Source organism: Charadrius vociferus, unplaced genomic scaffold (genome assembly GCF_000708025.1).
Source record: "Charadrius vociferus isolate BGI_N301 unplaced genomic scaffold, ASM70802v2 scaffold526, whole genome shotgun sequence".
In the NCBI taxonomy this organism is placed as follows: Eukaryota; Metazoa; Chordata; class Aves; order Charadriiformes; family Charadriidae; genus Charadrius; species Charadrius vociferus.
Window position 1 is genome coordinate 12,103 of NW_009648966.1, and position 20,861 is coordinate 32,963.

General features: G+C 37.4%; 1 protein-coding gene across 1 annotated transcript in view; it reads right to left on the reverse strand.

Annotated features, from left to right (window-relative positions):
* Positions 1-2,188: 2,188 nt before the first annotated feature.
* DGKH (diacylglycerol kinase, eta) overlaps positions 2,189-20,861 on the reverse strand; it is a 75,328-nt gene continuing 56,655 nt past the window's right edge. Inside the window, exons 21-29 of the mRNA XM_009887706.1 lie at positions 19,943-20,056; positions 19,519-19,653; positions 18,263-18,429; positions 16,539-16,644; positions 14,887-14,979; positions 10,321-10,440; positions 9,845-9,953; positions 8,316-8,446; positions 2,189-2,278 (exon numbers count right to left, since the gene is read on the reverse strand). Of these exons, the coding sequence (XP_009886008.1) occupies positions 2,189-2,278; positions 8,316-8,446; positions 9,845-9,953; positions 10,321-10,440; positions 14,887-14,979; positions 16,539-16,644; positions 18,263-18,429; positions 19,519-19,653; positions 19,943-20,056 (1,065 nt within the window). The remainder of the gene's footprint in view (positions 2,279-8,315; positions 8,447-9,844; positions 9,954-10,320; positions 10,441-14,886; positions 14,980-16,538; positions 16,645-18,262; positions 18,430-19,518; positions 19,654-19,942; positions 20,057-20,861) is intronic.

Genomic DNA, 20,861 nt, shown 5'->3' on the forward strand with positions numbered 1-20,861 from the left:
TATTTCCATTATTTGACTAACTTCCCATTGTTTGCATATGCTTTTCATACAACAGCATGAAAATCATGTCACTTGGAAAAGGGATTTTGGTTTGCTTTTATGGAAAACCTAATGGAACATAGCCTTTCGCTTTTGTTTGTTTACCAGAATAATCAGTTATGCCCACAGAGCTCCCAGAGTGGTGCCTGTTGAACCTACAGAAGCAAGAGCACATAGTACTATAATTGGATACAAATGAAGCCAGTTTTGCTCCTTTTGATTTTTTTTTTTTGCAATAAAACAATGAGGGGAATAGATTTTACTTTCCAAGGGACGACTCCCATCATACTTATAAGAAAAGGAGAGCAAAACCGGGATGCAGTACTTGACGTTGGCCCCTTTAAATGAGGAAAACAAGCTTTGGAAAAAACAAATGAAACCTTACTTTACTGGCTACAAGGAAAACACAAATAGATATTAAGATATGCTTTAACCTGTACGAAATGTCAAAGCTACTCGATTAAGTAAAAGTCAAGTGTTCCTCATGCCGCAATGACACGTTGTTAGGAACAGCAAGGAGACAGCGATTCTGTGCAAGTTTTCCGGCAGGTGTCGCAATATCATCTCATCTCAAACATTTAAATAGGTTTTTTTGTAGATATATGTGAATTATTTTTCTACTAGATTAACATTTTTGTGAAAAATTAACCAGGAAATTCAATTATGAAGTTATGTTTCGTTTAAGTAAACTGTAAATAAACTTATAAACTCTGGTCTAACGCAATTTCTAAACAAAGATGGTTTTCATTTTTTAACCTGTTTACACTCATGGATTACTATCTTGCACGTGATTCATCTTTGCATGCATAGCGTAAAACCTTAGAATTTGTTTTTTAGATTTTTATGACCTACCAATGTAGGAGTGCTGACAAGAAACAAATTGATGCCTTTGTAAAGAAATGCATACAGAAACATTTTTAAGTTAATAGTAAATTAGTAATGAGTAAAAGCTTACCCCACAAAAATCAAATTAGCTGCTACATTTTAAAACTCTTATGTATGATAAATAAAATTATTTTTCCTGTAAAAAATTTTCATTAATCTCTCAACCTGCTTTTTGAACAATAGAATAAATAAATCCATTAGTGCCTAAAAGTTCAAATATGCTACAGATGTTTAAGGTAACTGAATAACTACATTAAAATGCACCATGAGAAAACTCTTTATCATTCTCCATGCAGGAAGCCAATTGATATTTTTGTGAGGTACCGGTCTTTCAAAAATACTCATAAGTTAGTTACCTGATACACCTTCTGTACACGGTATATTTAAAAATCTAACTGTACAGTGTTTCAATCATATATAATGCATATAATTTGCTGAATATGGCACAAATGCTAAGTTTCCACACCCACATGTCCTTTGCCATAGAACACATTTTAGGCATAACACAACACTGAAGAATAGAAAAGTGCCTGAAACTGGAAAAAAAAAAAAAAAAAAGACACTCAAGTAGTAATAAATTAAATCTCATTCAAACCGATATAAAAGTTGTTCAAGTGTTTAAAGTATCAGATGTGTCATGCAACAGAACAACAGACGATTCAGGCAGGCACACCATGCATTATAGTTTGCATTCATGGTATCACAAGGTATCTCTCCCCACTTCTGCGTGGCCAGTGAGCGCTGGGTACCTGTGGCCCTGCTAAGCTCACGTGTTGAACCTCCAAAACCTCTCGGTCTCCCGCACAGGAGGTTTTATGGAGCTATGCCTCAGAAGGATAACTGGACAACCTCATGCTGTACAGTGGTATCTTGCCGCACCATAAAGAGGCGTGCTGAGCTGCATGTAAGCAAAGCAATCATTTCTTGATTATATTTTCCAGTCAGTGCAGTTCACCATAAACCAATTGATTTACCACAATGTGCTTATCCGAAACTGGCCAAGTTTGCACACCAAGAAAATGTCTTTGCAGAACATATCACCTTTTCCTTTTCTTTTTTTTTTTTTTTTTTTTTTGGTTTGGAACAAATCCTTTTGTACTCTTGCAGCAAGCTCTTCACCATAAAAGAATTCAGAGAGACTAGCCTGTACAAACACCGGTGCTTATTCTTCCACGGAGTAAACTACAAAGACAGCTAAGTGCCTGCAACAGCTTTGCTTCTCCAGCAACTTTCCCTTCTCTCTCTAGGGAGAGCACCAGCGTAATTACACTTCAGACAAAGGGGTGTTCTTGCCAAGCTCTTTAATTCCCTGGAGAATTCGCTTCATATGACCCACTTTCGTTATCCCCAGGTCCTACAGAAATTTAAAAAAAAAAAAAAAAAAAAAAGAAAAAAAGAAAAGGAAGTAAGTTTATTTACAAAAAGGAAAAAACACCCCAAACCATTGATTATGATGTAGCCATGCAACAGGTGTCTAGAAATATGCTCACTGCAATCAGCATTAACTGGAAAAGATTCTATGGCACTAGGAAGTGTTGCCTAACAAAAAAATTGCTTATATCATACAACAAATCCCTCTCTGTCTTGCAGACAGAAAATTACTTACCTGCAATAATGACAACCCAAGGCACTGCAATATCTGTCAAAAACATCTTTCACTTGACTTCTAAGTACAAAAACCTTTCACAATTTCTGGCAAAAAAAAGAACAATCTCCCCCTCCTCTCTAATACAGCAATCAAATGCTGGGTAGGATGTGATGGATTAGAGCTTCTGTCCAGCAATGTCACTTGATCTGAGGACCTATGATGTCCGTTTTAATCAGCAAACACACATATCCCCAATTCCTCAAGGGAAAGTGGATGTAACAGCTACAGGCATGTAGGACAACTTCCCTTTAGAGAGCAATAGAAAAAGGTAAGCATTTGTTTTTCATTCCAAAAAGGTTTAGTCTCCTAACATGGATCTTCCTGATTACAGAGCTGGTAGAAAAATTCTCAGAGACATGACAGTCACATCCCAAAGGAAAATGTAAAAAGCACAAGCGTAGATCTCCTTCTAGCCACCACTAAAACAATCACATCAGCTGAAACGTTTCTAATATTGGTTTCAGGGACCCATCTCTGTATGAGTGACAACAGACAAGAAATTTTTGCAGCAAATCTCTTCCAGCATTTAAAACAGCTTTAACAGCATCCTTTTTCAATTTTGACTGGTCCAATGGTCAGAGCAGCAGAACAGGACACCCAGCTGTGCTAATGAACCCCAACTGCGCTAATGAATTTTCAGCTCAGTTTGGTGGAAATCTGCTTCCCTTATCTGTAAAACCCAGCTTTGAAAAACTCTTTAAAATCCTGGTGTTAGTGATGTGGCAGATTCAAACATTAGTTATTTGTAGAATAAACCTTATGTAAATAGCTTGCGATTTAATAAAAAAATCTTAGTAAAGTTTCACTATCTATTCTTCTGAAATAGAAATCCTTTCATTTTAATAGGAATATTTTCCATTACGAAGACATTAAAAGGAAGGGAGTGTTATCAAGCAGGTTGAAATAGTTATTCTCACACAGAGTGAAAAATGAAAGCAAATACAGTATTCTATACATTCTCTACACAAAGACTGTATCCAACTTTCTACAGTCAAAGAAGCCTCAGGAAATCTGCACTTAGTATTACTTAAACATGTTAGCATGCAATTCATTTTGCATTTCTCCAAAGGAAGAAAGGGGTGGCAAGATGGGCGTGAATTAATTACTTTATGATAAAGGTAGCATAGCACAGATTAAACAGGTGGATTAATTTTCAGAGAGTCAAGATTGAATTCTGGTTATGTTAGAGATGGAAAAAAAATCTGGTTGTTTCTTCAGTAGAAAGCTGCCTGTATACGTGACCATCCTACACAGCACTTTGGTACAAAGGTGTCAGCATCAGAGTTCGAGATGTGTTCATAAAAGTTCCCAAACCAAGTCCTGTTCATAAACCTATCTGAAAAAACACTTCTGATTTTCCACATCACATCAATTTATCGATACTTTATCAACACTTATAAAAAAAGTAATACTAATTTTTAAGAATTGATGTAGGTAGAAGTTGTTAAACTCATCCCACAATGACAGTAACATTTATCATTTTAGATCTGAAGAATATTTTCTTATTTATGCTAAACTTAATTTTCTGATGAACCAAAAATACACACAACTATTGAAACTACGGAAATAGCCTAGCTCCTATGCGGAGGAAATTCTACATAAGGAAAAACCTATAAGGATACTTTCCAAACCACAAGAAGCCACACATGTGTTAAAGGTTAAGAACTTGCAAATTCTTCAGAACAAACATTTTTCATGTGTAGAACTTCTGTTGGATAAGCAACACAGCGAGATGCTGCCAGACTTCAAAGATCAGAGGAAAGAATCATATTATGAAATTCCCAGAAAACTTAGCCACTTTTTCCACCAACCTTTACAAAGTATCGTCAATAACGCCTATGTTTCAGACACAAGATGTTTTATTTCCGTTCCAGTTGAAGTTGCTGTAATATAGATCTGAACAGCAAGCCTCAAGAGCCTTACCAGAATTTTGGGGACCCTTTTGATAAATTCCGCCACACTTCTAGGAAAAAAACACCAACCGACAAAATAACCTCTGATTTTTTATGCTGTATAATAGCCTTATTTGGAGGAAATTAAGATATATACATCCCTGCCACTAGATGCTATCTAGTATTCAGAAATTCTGTCATCTCAGGCCAAAGGGATCTGCTACAGGAGCATAACACGCATCATTCAACAAGCAAGATCCCCAAAGATCTCTTCATTTTTGTACATGCATGAGTTTCATCTCGTTCTAGATAATCTGTCCATATTTCATTGATACCTAATTAACAAAAATTCAGTTTGTCTGAAATATGGTTTTGAAGACAAGACTCTAGCTAGAGTCTGAGGAAGAAAATAGTCTTTCTTTTTCCCCAGCTATGGCCTTAAAACTACAGGTTCACCTCTCCTTCTGCTCTTCCTGACCACTTTTGCATCTCTAGGCCTTCAACAGGTAAAGCTCAAAAAATTCTGAAAAAGAAAAAAAAAAAAGTTTGGGCAAGAAAAAGCTGACGAAAATTCTTGCAAGAGCTTCCAGTTCTTCTTCATCTGCATTATATTATGGTGACTAGGCCCCTGTCTGCTTAGCCAAGAACCCATTTATTCCACGTTTGCCCCACAGATTTTGGCCAAACGTACCAGCAGCGTAATACTACCAAACAATTTATGTAAACACTCCTTACTATTAACATCTTCCAGATGGGAAACCTACTCTACTTGCATTCCCAGTGTCAAAAGCCGTCTAGCATGCCTGATGTCTGACAAATCTTAGAAAACATTTTCCATGCAAGAACTTTTTCAAAAGGCACTACTGGGAAATGCAGCAATGAAATGACCCAGTTCTCAGCACAGACTTCAGCTTGACTGGCACTGGCACATCAGGCTGACATCAGGCATAGAACCCTTTCTCCAAGGAAATCAACATTGATATGGAGCTCTAAGGAAGACATCATACTCATCTTACTAAATGTGTTGCAGTTCCAATTATTACTAAGTTGTGTGCATAGGAACATGGTTATCAATGCCAAGAATGCCAGCATTTATTTCAGAAAAAAAAAAACAGAGTCTAGTTTTCAATGATTTTGCTTGTAAAATAAGGTTAAAAAACCAAGTTACAACAGGCTTTTTTTCTGCAGTTTCTACAGCATAGTTGGCAATTCACTGTCCTGCCTTTCCTCAAGTGAAATCAAATCACGTGAGTGTAAAAGTCCAAGATTCCCCTAAATAAAATCAGGCATAGGAGGCTGAAGAAAGCATATTACTGCAGGGCTGGATGGAGACAGGTATCTGGTTCCTCTTGGAGGTGTTCTCCATTTGCCAGTTGCCACACAGAGCTAAGTGAGAATGGAATCCACAAGGCACACAGAAATATAATTAGAGGTGTCCAATCCTCCAGTCAACTTATCGATCTATTTCAGTGATCCGTGCAAAGGAAAAGAGTTTCATCAAATCCTTTTCCGTACTGCTTTTTATCTCTACTTTTGACCACAGAAAGAAAGGTGGGCCCAGAGGATTCAATTAAAACAGGCAACGATTTTTCCTGTTGTAGTACATGAGAGGTAATAGAGGTAAATCTATTGCACATGACTTAAGAGCTTGTGAATCAATGGCGAGCCCATTTAGCTTGGCAGGAAGCACAAGCCCTGAACTGGAGGAGAGGCTGTAGACAGATTATAGCTCGCAAGAGCACCGAAGACTCATCTGCAGACCTCGATAGCCAAAGGGGGGGAAAATTAACAGGGCAGCTTGCGATGCGTTCCTCATTTCCTAGGTACCGCATTACACATCTTGACACCAATTCAGGTCACTGGTCAGAAATCTGCAGGCTCCCTCAGCCATCCTTAATTGGCTCCCTGCAGAGATCATGCCCCGTACGTAATGAACAGGTTGACCGCTAAACTCTACTATTTAAATTCAGCGTTGCTACACAGAGCGCAAGCCGTGCTTGGCCAAAAGCCTGGCCTACCTTAGGAACAGCGCTGCGTTGGAAGCTCTCAGCTTTGCTAATGAGCAGATGGGATGATTCTAGAGCGAGACCTCTGCTAGCACAGGATATACCCTTGGCAACTTGCATGGAGCAACTCCTCATCCAGCTACGCTGAGCAATATAAAAACTACATACGTGCTTCCAGGCAGCGCTGGATAGAGAGGACAGTAAAAGTCTGTCTCTCTGTACGCTCTAAGACAGGCTTTTAGTTATTTCAGGGCGTTGGCTTTTGTGATGGGGTTTTATTTATGCTGAATCAGCATGAGTCTTAGCAACGGGGATAACAGGTTGATGATTACCCTGCTGCAGATATTTACTTGGTTGAAGTGCCAGTCTTCCGGGCATGCAGTCAAATTGGTACCTATCAGAAACGAAGCAAGGCCAGAAGCCATGCCTAGTTTAACACTGACCATCATCCATTCAACAAATTTGACATCTTGATTTGGTTTTTAATTAAGGTTTCTTAACATTTTAGCAAAATGCATCACGAGATACTGAGTTTCCCAGTTAAGTTTTAAGAGAACAGGGACTTGCATCATCTATCAATGGAACATCGTGGTGGATTGCTTGGACAGTTTCCTGTTTCAAAAATTTTGCATGGAGGGACTGTACTATCCTGAAAAAAAAGGAATTTAACTTCCACAGAAAGAAGCTTAGGCGATCTAATACCAAGGGGTAAATTAACACACAACAGCTAAACTAAATGTCCTATCAAACACAGCTATCTTCAGCAGCTGCATTCTACTGCAACAGTCACACAATGCAAGCGCTACCTTATAATGTCAGGATTTCATTCTATATAAGAAACCTTATGAAAAGTAGCACATTTGTATGAAAGTATTGCCTCTATCTGGAGACTACTGCACTGTGGCTAGAGCGATGACTTGCACTCTAAATGTAAATGTTTGCGATTTATACAATATCCTATTTCCTCTCTTATGTGCTAAAAGCAGTTGCAAAACACATTATCAAGAACTCATTACTACCGAGTTCCCGGAAAAAGTAAAGTAACGAATCCCCAAAGATATAGCCTCTATTACATATAATGGATGCACTTAAATCATTCCTGAAAAAGACCAGCAAGCTCAAATAACAGCCTCAGTCTGCTAGGTAACATTCCTCCCTGCAAAACGTTATCAATCCGACCTCAGAGGAAGAAAGTTCTACAATTCAGGAGACAAAAGCAAGTGCTCTTTTGAAAATCTACACAGCTAAAATCAGGCAGAGGTTGGTCAGAGACGAAAAAACCTATTGCAAAGGTCTATTTTGACACAAACACCAAGGCCATGGAAGTCCAATGCCGCTATTTATTAAGCTGCTTATCTCTCTCACGCCCACTATATCCAAGATATATACAATAAATCACCTGAAGCAGGCCAGCTGCTCATAGCTGCTGACCTTGCAGTAGACAGATTCAAAGTTATTATCACCGCCTTCAACTGATCCATACTGATCCTGTTTAATGGAAACAGTGAACTCTTGAAGATAACATTATATTACACTGATGTCAGTAAGATATCAAGTGTGCTTTTCCTATGCCTTCTGACATAAACTATAATGCTATCATTCTACATAAAGTGCAAAAAAAAAAAAAAAAAAGGAAATTTCAGATAACACAGATATACTTGGTTGCGAGTACAAGTCAGCACTTCAGAAATTCAGGCCAAAGGACAGCGCGTATTAGTTTATTGCATATTTGCACAGTGTAAGCCAAGCTACAAGCTCATAACAAGTGCAGGGAAAGAAGAAAAGTTGGTTGTTGTTTTGTCAAAGAAAATGGTCAATAGCAGAAAAGTAGCACAAAGGAAATACCTTAAGATCTCGCCTTTCCAGATGTAAAAGCTCAGAGCCTCGGATGTCATGGCTGATGAAGATTTCTTTGTACTCTCCCAAACTGAGCAGATCCAGCCAAGCAGCAACTTCATCTGTGCCCCATTTTTGAACTACCAAAGTTAAGAGCAAAACCCCCTTAATTTCTACATGCTCAAATGCATCACAAGCAAAGGTTAGGCCAAAGAGAGTGGAAAACAGAGTAGAATTGCCGTGCTAGCAAAGGGAAAGGTTAGAGGTGTCATTTCCACAAAAACGGACAATTTCCTTTTTACATGCAGGTTACAGGTTAGCAGTTAACATGAGAAAGTATCTAAACAAAGTTGGGGTTCTTTGCTTTGCAGCCATGCTTTCAGCTTTACTCAGTTTCTTCAGTAAAGCCTTTAAAACTTCACGACCCAACAAATTCACATTAAACCATCTTAGGATCAGTGACGCAAAGTCTAATGTTGTTCTGCTTTATACCATTAATTTATTAGTAGTCATCCAGGGAGAGGAGAAGCCTTCAAAAACTAATTAATGTGTAAAATTAAAACATCAACCATACCTCAAATATAGCAATGGCAGCAAGCAATTCCAGTTTTAATTAACAGTTTCTAGTATTCTTAATTAATGCAACAAGTATTCTTTAAGCTACTGTGTTACATAGGCCATTAATAAGCTCTCTGTAAAACATTGTTCTCTAAGGTTAGTTGCCCACATTAGTCCTAATAAGACCACATTTATTGAAAAAAAAAAAGTTATGCTACTTATTGCTATAATTTTGCAACTTCATTCAATGCTGCTCAGTTTTACAATGAAGTGAAATCTGAAGTCTAATCTGAAATCTAAAGTCTGATCAACAACTTCAAGATTTTCCAGATTTTGACCAACTGTCCATTTAAAAGACAAAGATCTAGAAATAGTTTTAGGCCCATCTGATCACTGATTAACTCCTGGACATAATCTTAAGGAAGTCAGTTCATGCATAAGAATGGGAAGAGAGGAGAGTGGAGTTTGTTCAACTTCTTCTAATTAAAAAAAACCCAAAACCAATATTGACTATTATGGCTTTTTGTTTGATTTGTCTCACTCACTGAACTTAAAACCCATCTGACATTTAATAACTGGTTAATTAAACCAGTATGATAAAAGCTATTGCGCATCTTCTGAAACTAACCTGAAAAACCTGGACGGGAGTTTCACAGGGAAACAGTGTGTTTACCTACAACTTGTATTGCTATGAGTTAATCAAATGTAACCACCAGCAAAGACACAGGTCCTGTCACATAATAAGACTACCTAAATATTTTCACAGTAGTTCTTTGTTTCACTTGGAATTCCTACTGAATGGTTTCTAAATGCACTGAAAGAAATCTTCATCCTAATGAAGATGCCAGTTAGCTCAGTTGCCTTGCACTTTTACTTTACTGTTGAGTACATCATTTCAGGTCTTACTAAAAAAAAACAACCCATAAAAATCACATTCTCCCCAAATGCTACTATTTTTCTTGAAATTTTAAAACACATACCAGGCTGAGGGCTGGTCTTATGCTTCTGAACTTTTTCTTTTTTAAACTTTGGCACTATGCGAAACACTGTACTTCTGTTGTTTCTTTTAGCATAATCCAGAGGGGGATCCTGCATGAAAGAAGAGGCATAGTTACCTTTAATTAACAGAAAACAACAGTGAAATTACATGCTTGAGATTGTAATTCACAGTTATCCTCAAAAAATGATACCGAATTTTACTTTCATAAAGAATAATGTTGGGATGTAACTCTGTAACTGTTTCATTTATGAAATAGCCATTCAAACCCTTTACATTCACAAAAGGAAACAAAACACACAAAAAGCCCTAAACTTAGAAGCTGGTTCACAGCAGACAGAAAGGATCCAGCATCACTCCTGAAACTGCCTCTCCAGATCATGAGGGATTCTTACTTAGTTTTCCCTGTCAAAAGAAAATTAAGTTCAATTAGAAGCAGGAACTATTAATCAAACTCACCTCATCATCATTTGGTTGAAAAACGTAATAAAGCCAAGGTATCTCAGCAAGTTTTCTCAACTCTATTTCCACACTGTGCAAAGCATCAGACAAGAGCTCTTCATGGGGAGCTTCCAACTGCTGTTTATTAACAGGTCAGAAAAATAGCATTTTTAGTTTTGTTAATATATAACATTTAAATCTAGATATGTTCTTACCACACACAAACAGATCACTACTTCACGGTGAGTGTAAACAAACAGTGAAAAAAAAATAATTTTACCACATTAAATTTTCCTTCAGAGATACATCAGACCACTGTGACACTACATTTAGCATGGTCCCAACCACACAGTGATGACTGAGGCTTTTGGTGCAGACCAGCTGGACCTAGCTGTCAATCACTGGCATCATTCACCACATTCCTGAGTCTTCAGAGAGCAAATGTAACCTGGTAACACCAATTCTAGAACACACTAGAAATGGAAACTACCAGCACAAGGAGATAAAACCTGACCAGAAAAACAAAAGCCTGGAAAATCTTTGTGTGAAAAGTAGCGTCCAAAAAATGAATAGATGGTAGTAAGCTTGAGTTATTATTTGCAAATGTCTTCATGTGATAGATCACTCTCTTGTGGTCAAGTTAGAGGAAATGGATCTTACTGAAGATGCTTCATTCCCAAAGCTTCTCCAGTGGTGATAGAATACCTGCACTACCCCTTCTAAATAGGTAAGATATGGAGCGATAGCCACTGCTGCTGGCTGAGGGTGGGAAGAATGCAGACCAGGCATGGAAGAGGGACATGATTGCATCCCCAGACGGGAGACAAAAAGCAAAACACATTAGTGAAGGCCAAAGAGGAAAAGAAAGTGGGAGCAGCGTAAAAATCTTGGGACTTGCTGACCTACAGGACTTTGGTTCTATCAAGACTTTGAGAATCCCACGGAAGCACCAGTTTTCCTTAAAAACCTGGTCTGAAAACTATTCTGCAGCTGTTGTATGAGTCCAAGCTGTGAGGAGGAGGTAAGGCAGACAGCTCATCCCTGGCAAAGGTGTTTTGGGCTTATCTGGGGTTGCTGAAACACCATTTTGAGGTAAAGAGTTTAATCCTGGAACGAGCTGCTCAGAATCACTAATAAAGCAATCTGAACATCTGTTTCTCTCTTTGAAGTAAAAGTAGTCCCAAAGCAGTACAGAATATCCTTTTGAAAGGATCTAATTAAGTTATATCCTAGCGAATGCATTTTTAAAATGGAGTTGCAACAGAATCTTTGATCTCTAGTGTTGGAAAAAGATTTTGACATCACTGGGGTTTGGTGATAAATTACAAGCCCCCGTTAATTTATCCTAGGTAACAAAAACTTCTTTCCTTTGCTTCAATAGTTTGCATATGCTGCCACCTTTCAAAGCAGAGACCATCTTTAGTAAGATGTTGCTGTTCAGCATAGTAATACTGGCAATATAAGCTCCCTCTTGCTATCATGTTATTATCTCTTCTAAAGCTCACAGAATTCAGTGCCCATAAGCAGACTCTGATTGTTCTTTTGCCTTCCTTTTTTTTTTTTTTTTTTTCCGTTTGAATAGTTCAGTTAATTTGGAGCACAGTGGAAGACTCACTTGTCTGCAGAAATTACAACTTTTCTTGTGTTTCAATTTTTAAGAAACTATTTAAGTCATCTATTTTATATAAATGAATGAAGCAGAAAGTTCTGTCTTTCTCAACAAGCACTTATCTAATTCCTTGATTCTCAAAGGAAAACATTTTGCTTGGGAACAAAAGACTCTCATCTGATGGTGAGAAAGTGTATGCATTGGCAATATTGCTCCTGAAATACACCCAAAACAACAGTGTAATTCTGGTAAAGGAAGAGTCAGCAATTTTGGATAAATTCTCCTCCTACAACAGCTTGGAAAAGCTTCTTATTTCCAAGATGGAATCATAGAATTGTTCAGGTTGGAAGGCACCTTTAAGATCACCAAGTTCAACTATTAACCTAGCCTGACAAAACCATTTCTAAACCATGTCCCCAGGTACTACGTCTACCTTTTTTTTTAAATACCTCCAGGGATGGCAAATCCACCACCTCCCTGGGCAGCCTATTCCAATGTTTGATAACCTTTTCAGTGAAAAAATTTTTCCTGATATCCAATCTAAACCTCACCTGGCATAATTAACACTATGGAATTTAACACTATGAATGAAACAATGAAAATACAGGATTTTTTCAATTCCTTCCCAAATTACATTTTTAATATGAAAATATTTTATTTCAGTGAGCTCAGATCACTTCATTCAGTTGAAATGAAACATTCTGTCGTACTTCTCCCTTAATACATTGGAAAATTGTGTCTCTGTTCCAGACTGGAAATGCTTTTTAAAAAGCAAAAATGGAAATAGTGCCTTTGGAAAATATCTAGACAAAACAGATTTTTTTTTTATTTTTTTTCCAAACTGTATTCTAGCCATAACCATCTGGGAGATTCCACAAATCAGATTCATTGTCCCCATCTTATCATTTCACTAAAAATGGTATTTATAGCTAATTCACCATTTGATGTCATCTAGCTAATAGTGTTCTATGAACTTTGTTAATCATATATTACAGGAGGTGGAAGGAATCAGAGTCTCCTTGTATATGTATTTACATTTCTTTTGTCTCCTTCAGCAGCCATAACAGAAAGACTCAAGGGCCAGTAAATGGCAACCAAAGAAAAAGCTTACCACGTAGTATATGCAACAAAGGCATCAATTTACTGCTATCAGAAGCTCTTATCACAGAAAAGAGGGGTGAGGGAGAATTGAAAAGGGAAAAAAAATAAAAAGAAAGATAATAGAGAAAGAACGTCCGTCTTTGTCAGAGGAGTAAGGTAATTTGGATAACAGTGTATGATGGCAAAGGCTGATGCATCAAGCATCTGTCTCTATTTTAATAGTGAAGGACTAACATATGCGTAGCTTCAGCATTTATAAAATACACAGCAATAAGGTTAACCAGGGTGCTTTGTTACTGTGACTGTGAAATACTATTCTAAACAAGCATGATATCAAATGAGCGTAATGGGCATCTCTGGAAGATTATCTTGGTATCTTCCAAACGGCCTTTTTATTAAAAAATGTGTTTGATGTAGACTCCTGAAGACATTTGCACAGACCATAATGAGAAGCAGAAGTACAACATGTAAAAATCAGAAATGGACAAATGAATCAAATTAAGCTTTGGAGCCTGAACATGGGACCAGTTCAACACCACAATGAGATCACAACTGGCTATAGAAAATGTAATGTTTCAATGGGAAGGTTTCCACAATAACATTATTTCCAGACTGCCTTGATAAATTACACTAGTCCTAGTATGGTGTCACTGACTTAAACCTTTTCTTCTAACTCCTCTTCCTAAACTATTTTAAAATTTAAACAAATTTCTCTATTTTGATTCCCCGTTCAATCTGAAATATGGGGGATTAGTAATAGCAATTTGAAAAAAAACCAGCAGGCATTTTTCCCTTTTCTTGGACAAAACCATCTAATGAATAACTTTCCCTTCTAAAAACTCATAAAATAAATCATATAAGCCTAATCTTTGACCAAATGGTTTTAACTTAAATGGCCTTAAGACCATACTAACTTTTGGTTACTGTAGAATAGACTTGTACCATTTATCACTTGTGTAAAAAGATATCTGAACCTGCACCAGTAAGTTTCATACCCTAACTCAGCGAAATGAAAACGTTCCTATTGATATCCATTTTTAATTATAACACCTAAATAAACGGTAAGTTAGTATTAAATCAGCTTCCGAATCCAAAGAAAATGTAACAGTTCCTACTGAGTATCTTCTAAATGTAAAACGGGACCAGCATAGAAAACATGACATCTTTTTTTCTCTTCACAATCTCACATATTGAAATTTTTTAATTATACATCCAGGTGCAACAATTCCTGAGCAGTCTTCATCATTTAAGGCACAGAAACACTAGCCAAAGAAGATGACACAAATTCTTCAAATACCATCGGAAGTCTACTGAACACTTAGCAGTTAAAGGTTATAAAGTAATTCCTGCCAGGTATTAGAACAAGGGTGAGATTTATGTGCCCAAATTAGGTATGTAGAAGTTGAATTTATGAGTCTGCACCACTCTCTTTAAAGAAGTTCTCTTTACTGCTAACCTCTCAGGTTCTCTTTAAACTCTGAAGATGGTCACATAACAGAACTCTAGAAGCTCTCTTAAATGCTAAACCTCCAGAAGATGACTTATCTTTTTCTAAGATAGGCCTCCAGGACAGCTGAGTATGAATCAGCCTCAGCAGGGATACTTATTTCTCTCCACTGACTATTAAAAAGAAGAGCCCAGGCAATGACCTTTTCAATATCTGAAATCAGGTAAGACGGATGCCAGCCTAGGACAAGAATTCATAACTCATTGCGATCCAAACCACAAATGCAGTGTAATTAATATCGTCCAATCAGCCTTACAGAGCTTCTTGTAGCATGTCATAAATCCTGCACCAATTAAAAAAAATCAGCAAAGACCAAATCACAGATAACCTGAATGAGGGAATAAACCCATGTATTTTGTGACCTTACCAAAGGAACTCTTCCTACTAGCAGAGATTCAGTTTCATTATGTAGGGCCTTCACATTCACAGCTATCTCCATGGCAGTGTTTCTGGTAAGGCTCTGGGGAATAGGAAGCATAAAAATTATTTGAAGTCATGCAAGTCAGACTGAAAAGAAGTACTTTCGACTTGCAGCACAGATCTTAAGCGTCTTCTAGGAGAAATACATCAGTTTAACTCCACACTGACAACTGCTTCAGCACTGAGAATAGAGAACAAAAATGTAGTATCTATTTACTGTCTTTTCCACAGCTTTATTTAATATGACCTTATACAATCCTGAAGATCGCCAAGTGCCTATCCACCTGTGAGATGAATCCACAATTTTTAAGGATGACAAAGGCCAGCAGAAAAGTTGCGGGCCTGATTTAACAATGACTGTTCATCTGAGTTGTTCACCTTATCTTTAGCAGAAGTAAGCTGCTAGCCATATTTTAAGAAGCAACAGTTAACTAATATATTTACCATATGTCAACTTAGGTTAGATATAGACAGCCTCTACCTAATTAATTTCTTTTGGGTCCAATCCCTGAAAATGCCCAGATTGTTTAGTGTGAAGAGAGAAACCAGGAAACTCATTTCCCCTCACCCCCTTTGCATTCTCTGCATAGCACGTGGATAACAACTAAGCATGAAAGTATCTACAAATGCATCCACAAGAACTGACCTGTATGTAGTAACAGCATTTGTTCAGCCTTTGTCATGCCTCCACCCTGTGTCTGGGGACATGTCTGCACAGCTGTCTGCAAGCAGATGTGAGCTTACTTTGCCTACTGTTTTTGCTGTTTGCTGACCCAAGTTTGGTTTATTTCGGCTCAGAGCTACTTTAGTACACCACCTCACTTGATTTAATAAGTGCTGCTGCACCACTTGAGATGAGCGCCCCTGGTTATGGACCTCTGTTGCAGATGGAGCGAATTCCTTACTGCTTCGAAAGGCAACAGGCAGACTCTTACCGTGCCCCTAATCCAAACTCCTCATCTCCCTTTCGACTGCTCACTCCCCCCCTGCAACAACACCCAGAAGGTCCACGTTTTAAGTGTCATTAATGTCCCTTTCTAACGTCCAACATTCACAAAAGAGAGGATCAGATGGGGAGGACCCTGATGAACGCAGAAACTGCATCTTCTGCTTCTCAGATATCATATCAATCTAACACCGGGAGGGGACTCTACTCTTTAATACTCTTTTGTAAAATGGCAGTTCTCTGAACTCCCATTCCTGGTATTATTAATAAATTTCAGAATCATTCAGCAAGTTCCCTACCAAATTCATCAGCTATGGGTTGTTTCTGTATTCCTGTGAAGGGCTGAGCCTCCCTGCTGCTATATAGAGCAGCACTTTCAGAATCGGAAGTAACTTTCCCTTTCATTTCACCTTAGCAAAAGTGTCAAAAAGGGGGAGAAGATACAGCATCCGTTCATCTGTTAAGCAATTTAATTTAAAGTTGAGCATGTGGAAGTATATTTAGCAGTCTTGTTTATCAAAAACTTCAAGAATTATCATCCAACTTGTTTTAATATGGGGGCAGGGAGTACATTACAGCTCCCATGTCACAAGCTTATGCGCACAGATATTATAACTTATTTACTTATACATAAATCGCTGTTCTTCCTTTACCTCCGGAAACCTTGGGTTGGCTTTATTTAATGCATGTGAACATGCATTAACAGCATGAGCAAGCTCCTGCTCCAAGAGGCCATGTATTTTTGCAGCTTCACAGATCCTACAAAAATATAAAAAAAGAGAAAAATATTTCTTATTTCCCTTAAAGAATAATTCTTAAGAGTACACAACTTCATCAGATGAGAAAATATGCAAAGATATGTTTCACAAACCACTTCTAAAAAATTATAGTCCTTTATAACAAAAGTTGAAATAGTTGAAATACAAGTATCTCTTCAAACAATACAGCACCTCATATAAATTATAGCCATGATGATATTCTGCTATGAAATACTGAGACACATTTATTTGTCTTAGAACACAAATGCTACGCAGAAATTCTACCAAAAAAAACGTTGGGGCTCTTAACTCAAACTAAAGGGGAAAACCCTATAGAAGAAAACCCTATAGAGGAAAACGGTGCACATTAAGATAACTTACTTGAAGTTATCTTAAAAACCATTACACCTATTTCACAAGGAATATCCTTCAGATGTGACGTTAAAATTGGCTGCAATCATTTGAGATTATGGGAGGTCCAGCTGTAATTACCACCTCAGGACCATCTGTAGAACATTAAAGTTTTTAAGCTGTCTTGGCTAAACTTCACTTTGGGTAATTTATAACCTCAATTGCTCTTCTATGTCTACCAGTACAGTATAAAAAGAAGGTGCAGTTCTTCAGTTCCTTTCAGTGCAACCCAATAGACTCCAAGAATTGATTTTAGTGTTTAAGATAACTTGTTATCATGATGAACTGAATAGCAGCATTGTAAAATGTTCTGATTTTTAAGAAAACACTTATCCTAAAAAAAAAAAAAAAAGCTTTTTTTTTTTTCCTGTGAAAATTGAAATGTTTTCTTTATTCTACTTGCATCTCAGGAAGAAAGTAGTTCTTGAAAATAAGCAAGGCTGTGCGATCAGTTTTATACCATCAGCTCACTATCCTCTCAACCCATACAAATTACTGAAGTGTCTGGGGGCACAGAGATGAGGATTTTGAGCATTAGGAATGAAATAGAAAGCTGCAATAACAATGAATGAGTGGATAAATGCAAAAAGCTATGAAGATTTTACCTGGAAATTTGGGCTCCTTGAATTGTGGTGTGTTAGCTGTTTACTTGTACAATATTTTAAGAAAACTTTCAGGTTTATTAAAAAGTGCCCCTCTTTTTGAAACTGTGAATAACAAGGCTTTAAAAAGAAATAAGGTCAGGAGAAGTTAAGGTCAGGTGGATACAGCCACACTGTTGACTTCTAAAGTTGACTTCTAAGAGTTTTTTATCAATAAATATATTTTTGCTTTTGCATAAAATGAGAAGCTTCAATCAAGAGCCTCTCTTCAAAAAAGCTTTCCAGTTTTCTGTCTCCACTGCTCCTTCAGAAAGTTGGTTTTCTCAAGAAAAAACACATAAACACATAAAAATAATATTACAGAAGTGCATAAGAAATGCATACATAAACAAGTTGAGCCTTAAAAATAAAATAAAATAAAGTTTAAAAAATAAATAACTGATAAAATAAATAAAATAACTGATAGAGCGGCAACTAAACATTAAGCAAAAAACCAGGGAAAATATAAAGTTCTACGTCTATGTACGCATTTGCATGAATAATTCAGTCTTGGTGCCTGCGTTGCCAATCCAAACTTACTGTACTTACGATTTAATTTGACTGTACCTGGTAATAAGTTCTTCTGCAGCTTGTGAGCACAGCTGGATCTGTGCAACTTCTTCTTCTGTAGCCAACTCAACAGCCTGCTGAGGGTACAAGGGAGATCGAATGACAGGTTTACAGGAATCATACTTCTGTTTGTCTTCCCAAGACTTCAGGGTGTTTTCAAAGGCCTAAGCAGAACGAATTATACATTCAGTTCACAGCACTTGCAGTGTTCTTACTTATTAAAAAATTAATTTTGTATTTTATATAAATTTGAATTTATATAAAATTGTGGTTAAAATTAATTTAACAAATAAATAATTTTAAAATTTAATTTTACTTTTATATAAATAATACAAGCAGTATAAATAATAAAATGACACATATTTTTTAAACTTAGTATAGAGAACAAGTAATTTCTGAAAGCGCTCTCTTCTCTCTCTCTCCTTCCTGTTATCCTCAAAAAGTGTCTTCCAAAACAATAAGAACACAAAGACAGTGATAATATAAGCACATCTTGTGTGGACAGCAAGATCCAAATCTGAAACTAATACAGGACTCACACCTAAAAAATGGTGGGGAAGAGTAACAAATTTACTAAAATAGAATGCAAATGCCATTAACTCCACCCTAAATTCAACATCCAGATAGTGGACGGAGAACTGAGGGGCAGTTAAGCCTTTCACACAGTAATCCCAGACAAGCAGGAACTCTCCAGTGGCTTTGTGACTGGGTTCTGCTTGAGTCTGTTCTGTCTGAGACTGGGTCACGGGGGAAAGGGAGGATTAGTAGGACAGAGAGACACAGGAGAGAAATCTGCAGAAAGTTATTCTGAAAAATGAACACTATAGGACTTCACTATTTATGCAACTGTGCTAAAACTTCCAGTATGTGATTGTGTACAATGCACCTACAGAAAAAGAAAGAAGGAGAAGAAGAAGCCACAGAAGAAGACAAGGCAGGCAGGGAGGGAAGGGAGGAAGGGAGGAAAGGAGGAAGGAAATATAAAATGTTGACCATTCTTACTATATATTAATAAGAATACAGGAATAGCACTAATAAAACTGATAAAAGCTAACAAAACTTTGTCACTTATACAAAAGAACAATTCTCTGTCTGGCTTATTATAGAAGTTATGTAACTAAATAATTATATAAGCTATATAAATAGTTTTAAAACATTTTTATAAGCACTGTTTTGTGCATGTTATAACTGAATCAAATTATTACGGAAACTGCTGTGAGTAACGTTATTTCATAACACTTTCTGCAACATACTCTGTCTCGTGTTAGCATCTGAGCTCTGTTTTTATGTATGATCTTAATAACTCCCGGGGGCTGGATCCATGCCTCTCCATCGACTTGCACTGGAACCCCTTCATCACCAAGTATGGTGATCTTTACTGACCGACACTGGAAAAGAACAAACACGTTATTTTACAGAGCAATAAATACTAATGCAACTGACGGGCCACCTGAAATATGTTGATTACTAGCAACCATGGCTCTCCTCCAGGCCTGTCTCAAGGATGAAGCACTTTTATACTTCATTCATCATTGAAGACAATTTGTTACCCGTTAAAATTAAAACAACGTCAGCGCTTTATTAATGTATATAGTGGTGGTCATCAGGAGTACCGCTACTTGCCAGCATCCCAAACCGCTGCCAACCATGTTGCGTGCTTTCAAGTAAGAAACAAACCTGTGCTATCCTGTGGTGCTGCAGTTTGATGACTCGTGAAACTGCCATCTGCATGCTGCCAAATACCGCAACGACTTCTAAGATTTTATCATCAAACGATGGAGCCCCAAATATCTGAAAGGAAAAGAAAATATTCAATTTTTGATGGTAAATCTAGTGCTTAGATTGCATGTTCAATTCAGATTGATTTACAGATTCATTTTTAACATTTAAACGCTCTAACTTACTTGTTGTAGAATAACTACATTGTCTTTCAAAAGTCATAGGACTGAGATACCTTAGACAGTAGGCAAATATTGTTTTAAAACAGCAATGCTAATAGCATTTCAAATATCTGAATAACGAGGCATATCCTTATACAGGAAGGATGGATGGCATGTTTCAGCGTGCAGACTAAGAAATGTTTTTCAAGGCAAGATGAAAGGCCAATTCGAATCTCTGCTTTGTTGATGTACTCGATACCTAAGAGGTTCTTGAAGTTAAGAGGAGTAACAGTGTCTTTTTTTCTCAGAAGTACCTATCTTTTTATATTCTGAATTCTCTGGAAACCAACATCTGAGTCCACGCTCGGCTTTGTTAAATACAGCTTTCATACTGAAGATGATCTTGTTTGCACTGTACACAATTATCCACTGTAAATATGAAAACTGCTTCTGTATGGAGCAAATGTCCTGATATCCAGCCAAGACCTTGAATGTCCATGAGCGCAGGAATCTCCACAAATCTCCACAAAGCGCAGGAAGTCTCGAGTGTGTCATTGCCACCTGGTGTTCTGCAGGGGAATTCAGCCATGCCACAGGACCAGTCTTAGGATGGAGTTCAACTGGGTCCGGCAGGAGATACCATGCTAAGGTCACTTGAAGCTTGACCGTTTCATCCTGATATGCAGTAGGGAGCAACGAGGGAGAAAATTCAGCAG